General features: G+C 41.9%; 2 protein-coding genes across 3 annotated transcripts in view; one reads left to right on the top strand and one right to left on the bottom strand.

The window, feature by feature from the left end:
• pcid2 (PCI domain containing 2) overlaps positions 1 to 4,978 on the top strand; it is a 12,025-nt gene that overhangs the window by 4,951 nt on the left and 2,096 nt on the right. The gene's annotated exons all lie outside the window — the stretch shown is intronic.
• Positions 4,455 to 4,978, bottom strand: part of LOC123972328 (venom prothrombin activator porpharin-D-like) — an 11,080-nt gene continuing 10,556 nt past the window's right edge. Inside the window, exon 2 of the mRNA XM_046051762.1 lies at positions 4,455 to 4,975. Within this exon, the coding sequence (XP_045907718.1) occupies positions 4,532 to 4,948 (417 nt within the window). The 5' untranslated portion in view covers positions 4,949 to 4,975 and the 3' untranslated portion in view covers positions 4,455 to 4,531. The remainder of the gene's footprint in view (positions 4,976 to 4,978) is intronic.

Below are 4,978 nucleotides of genomic sequence, written 5' to 3'. Positions count from 1 at the left end.
ACAGTGTTCATCTTAAAAAGTAGCCGTGTGTTTGTTATGTAAAATCTTTATCTGCAAAGTCACTTGTAAGTAAAGCTGTCAGATAAATGAAGTAAAAATTACAATATAGTAATACTAATAAAAGTAGTAGAAGTACCTCTTAGCTGTAATCAAGCGTGAGTAAATGTGCTTTTTAATTATCCACATATACTGTGTATAACTGTTTTTGAACGCGCAGTGCAGACTGAGCCTGGAGCCACTGAGATAGTCTCATTTCTCTTTTTATTCATAATGCCTGGGGAAAAAGAAAGACCCTAGAACTAAATGTAGACCCTGGTCCCTCCTAAGGTTCCTAGTTTTGGGATATAGTTCCTTTGATCGAAACGCAGTTTAGGGTTAGGGTTTGTCAGTTATTGGCTCATCACAAATACATGTTGGTAATATTTCACACGCTGCATTTCAACTTTATTTGAACATAATTCTTCTTCACTGAAATGAACAGAACAAAATGTATTCACCATTACTGTAATCTGGTTCTCTGTTATACTGGTAACATTTGAAATGGTCCGCCAGGGCCTACACTCGTATTTTTACTTCAAATGCAAAAAAGTTATGTAAGTCAATGAACCATAATAATTGATAAAAGTAATGAAAATGTTTCATAAATTGAAAAAATTAAATTAAAGAATTTTAGATTTTACTAAATAAACACACAGAACATGTTGATCTAAAAGATTTGTAAATGAAACATCAACAACATATTTCTTTCTTAACTCTCCACTAGTTATTTGAACTGTTTTATCAGCACAGTGCAAAGGCGTAGTCAGGCCTGTCTGGTTTATAATTAAAAACACAGTAGCCTCTGAGGCCTTGTAAAAAGATTATTTTATTCTTCTACATGGGATTATTTGGGATTTTATTGTTTTTGGAGTGCATATTGGATCTTTTGCGTTATTCAGAGGTTGTATTTGTCACTTGTTAATGACAGGAAAAGCCTTCTTGATTTAAAATAACAGCGTTTCAGCTACAGGTGCGATAAATTCTCTACACTTAAACTGTTTTTCACACTATGAGGATCCGTACAGAGCATAAAAACTGAGCGCCGCTTCTCCATGTTTAGTTTTGACTCTGGGGACAGAAAGCAGAGCTGATGGGTCTGGATGGTTCATAGCAAAGCTTCCATTATTTCCATATTTATTAAGTGATTTATAAACCAGCAGCAGTATTTTAAAATTGGGAGACGGAAGTGACGGAAGGACGTCTTCAATCCAAAACCCAAATATATGCAGTTTCCTGTTACTTGTGACAAAGAAAAGCATCACATCCTCACATTTGAGGAGCTGGAAGCAGCAAAGATTTTGCTTTTTTGCTCTTTGGAGCTGTACACGAAGGAGGTGCTGCCTTCAAGAAGTACTACCCCAGAGAGTAAGTTGCCAACGAGGCTTTGTCCAAACACGAGACCTTCTTCATCCGCTGTGGGATCTTCCTCATCTTGGAGAAGCTGAAGCTCATCGCCTACAGGAACCTCTTCAAGAAAGTGTGAATTTCTCTGCGCCTCTTTGCTCTGACTCTCAATCACAAACCAAGAAATAAAACGTAAAGTTGCATATGAACGGTTACTGTGGGGAAATGTTTTGCAGTTAAGGAACTGTGATCCATTGAAGAGATTTTGAGTTAATAGTTGATGATACCTGCAACAAACCGCCACACACCCTGCTATTGACCTCTGATCTCGAATTCCCGTCTATGTCTGAAGGCTTGTGACTCATGCTGTTGTAGTTTTCTGCTCCATTTTTACCATTTTGGGTTCGGTTCTGGTCCACTGTATGTTTATTCAGCCTCCCCATGGCGCCTTTGGATCCAATTGATCTTCCTTGGGTGCCATTTTGGTTCCCTAAAGGTCCAGCTGATCTTCCTTGGGCGCCATTTTGGTTCCCTAAAGGTCCAGCTGATCTTCCTTGGGCGCCATTTTGGTTCCCTAAAGGTCTAGTCAATCTTCTATGGGCGCCATTTTGGTTCCCTAAAGGTCCAGCTGATCTTCCTTGGGCGCCATTTTGGTTCCCTAAAGGTCTGGTCAATCTTCTATGGGCGCCATTTTGGTTCCCTAAAGGTCTAGTCAATCTTCTATGGGCGCCATTTTGGTTCCCTAAAGGTGCAGCTGATCTTCCTTGGGCGCCATTTTGGTTCCCTAAAGGTCCAGCTGATCTTCCTTGGGCGTCATTTTGGTTCCCTAAAGGTCCAGCTGATCTTCCTTGGGCGCCATTTTGGTTCCCTAAAGGTCCAGCTGATCTTCCTTGGGCGCCATTTTGGTTCCCTAAACGTGCAGCTGATCTTCCTTGGGCGCCATTTGGGTTCCGTAAAGGTCCAGTTGATCTTCCCTGGGCTCCATTTTGGTTCCTCATGCAGAACATTTTGTTACTGAGGGGATGTGAAACATTCAGCTGACGGCGACACTCGTCTGGGTCAGACCGACCCCCCGTCTCTTGGCGACGCCTGTCCTCCCAGAATGCATCAGGATGTTTTCGCTGAAGTCCTTAGGGTGCAGGCGGTCACTCAGAGATTTCTGAAACATAATGAGAGAGAAGTAAAAAAATCACATTACAGGATTTGATGTACAGTGTTGCCCTGGATATGATGGATAGTTACGCCACAGGTCTGAAAACACCAGACTGAATGAGAATTTGAGGCAAATGAGGCGCATGACTTTTGGTCTACAGGCCACGCCCCTCTTCGGGGGCGGGACTTAGTTTGTCCATGGTCAAATGATGGTTTGTGGTACACAGCTCAGATGATCTTCTTCCAGCTTGTGCGGTGCTCCCAGTTCAAAGAGTAGGCCATGGGCTGACACTGGTCTCCACCATCTCCCATTTCTATTCCTCTGCATCTCTCAGAGAAAATGTTGTACCTTTTTACTGCATTACTTTTTAGATCCATTATCTACGTAAAATATAAATTAACTAATAACAATGTATTATTACAGGTTAAACTACCCAGCAGTTTAAAAGTCTTTTAAATTAGCTTTTACATTAAAGTGATGGGCACATTAATTTATCAATAATCACAACCCAATAATAAACAACCCCAATTCCAATGAAGTCGGGACGTTGTGTAAAACTTAAATAAAACCAGAATACATGCATTTGCAAAACCTTTTCAACCTAAATTCAATTTAATACACTACAAACACAAGTTATTAATGTTCAAACTGATAAACTTTATTGTTTTTGCAAATATTCACTGACTTTGAATTTGATGCCTGCAACACGTTCCAAAAAAGCTGGGACAGGGGCAAAAAAAGACCGGGAAAGTTGAGGAATGCTCAAAAAACACCTTCAAAAAGCCAGGGCGTTCATTCCACAGGTGAACAATTGGAAACAAGCGAGTGTCATGATTGGGTATAAAAGGAGCATCCCCGAAAGACTCGGTCATTCACAAGCAAGGATGGGGTGTTTCTCAACGTACAATTGCAAGGAATTTATGGATTTCATCATCTACGGTCAATAATATCGTCAAAAGATTCAGACAATCTGGAGAAATCTCTGCACTTAAGCAGCAAGGCCGAAAACCAACATTGAATGCCCGTGACCTTCGATCCCTCAGGTGGCACTGCATTAAAAACCGACATCATTGTGTAAGTAAGTAAGTAAAATTTATTTAACATAGCACCTTTCACAGAGCAAGTCACAAAGTGCTTTACAAAAAACAAAACATAATAATAATAACAAAAGCAACAATAAAACAGTGGAGCAATCAGGCAGTCATAAATAAGCATCAAACATAATAAAGGCATCAATCAATATAATCAATGTAATTGTGTATGTTGAAAGGCGCATAAATAATCAAAATTAAGGCATTTTGTAAAGGATATTACCACATGGGCTCAGTAACACAGTTCGTCGCTACATCAACAAGTCCAAGTTAAAACTCTACCATGCAAAGCGAAAGCCATATATCAACAACAGCCAGAAACACCACTGGCTTCTCTGGGCCCGAGCTCATCTGAAATGGACTGACGCAAAGTGGAAAAGTGTGCGGTGGTCTGGCAAGTCCTCATTTTAAAATTTCATTTTTTATGATACCTAACAGAAAACTGTTAAATTTACCTGTCCATCAGCAAACAGCAGACAGACTCACTGAGAGACTGTTGAGATGGTGGAGACCAAAAACGGAGCTAAAAGAGAATCAATATTAGACGTAATCCAGGTAGAAACAAATCCCACTCCAATGAGTTGACCATGTTTACAGTTTGTTCTGCTGGCATTAAGTGGACAAACAAAGCAGTAATTATTGCAGCTTTAACCAAATAGAAAATATGAAGGACCAAGAAATGATCCCTGAGGAACCCCACAAGTAATAATGAACAATCTCAATGAGAAGATGGTGTTGCTCTGTGTCTGCTGGGTGTGGACGTAGGCAGCTGGTTGCTAATATGTCAGACACAACTTCTTTATAAACTGGTAATATGTCAAAAACATAAAATCAGTGATTACATAAGAAGAACAATGTGTGGCTCTACTCAGTGGACTTGAGAAGAAAAATGAAATCCGCCGTCTTACAGAAACAGCCTCTTGATGGGGCCGTGGTGCCTCTTCGCCCTCCTGCCACTCTTCTCTTTGGGCATTAGCTTCTTCATGCCTTCCTGGATCCAGCCGATGTACTTGGACACCTGGGTGTAGACTCCGTATTTGCCTTTGCGTGCACAGCCTTCGCCCCAGCTCACGATGCCGGTGACGAAATAGGTGCTCTGGTAGCGAGTGACGTGCGGCCCGCCGCTGTCACCTTGGCAGGCGTCCTTGGCTATTGTGTCGTAGCCGGCGCAGAACATGCGAGTAGAGATGCGCAACTGGGTGGATTCCATGCAGGTGAGCCGATCCACGTAGGGCATGGTGAGGCGCTGCAAGATGGTGGACGGCTGCCGACCCTCGCCGAGACGGCCGAAACCGCTGACCATGCCGTCCTGCTGCTTCATCAGCACCTGCAAGAGGAGGCGAGAAATGTA

Source organism: Micropterus dolomieu, linkage group LG01 (genome assembly GCF_021292245.1).
Source record: "Micropterus dolomieu isolate WLL.071019.BEF.003 ecotype Adirondacks linkage group LG01, ASM2129224v1, whole genome shotgun sequence".
NCBI lineage: Eukaryota > Metazoa > Chordata > Actinopteri > Centrarchiformes > Centrarchidae > Micropterus > Micropterus dolomieu.
Note: the sequence above shows the minus strand (reverse complement) of the source record. Positions and strands in the feature narration are given on the sequence as shown.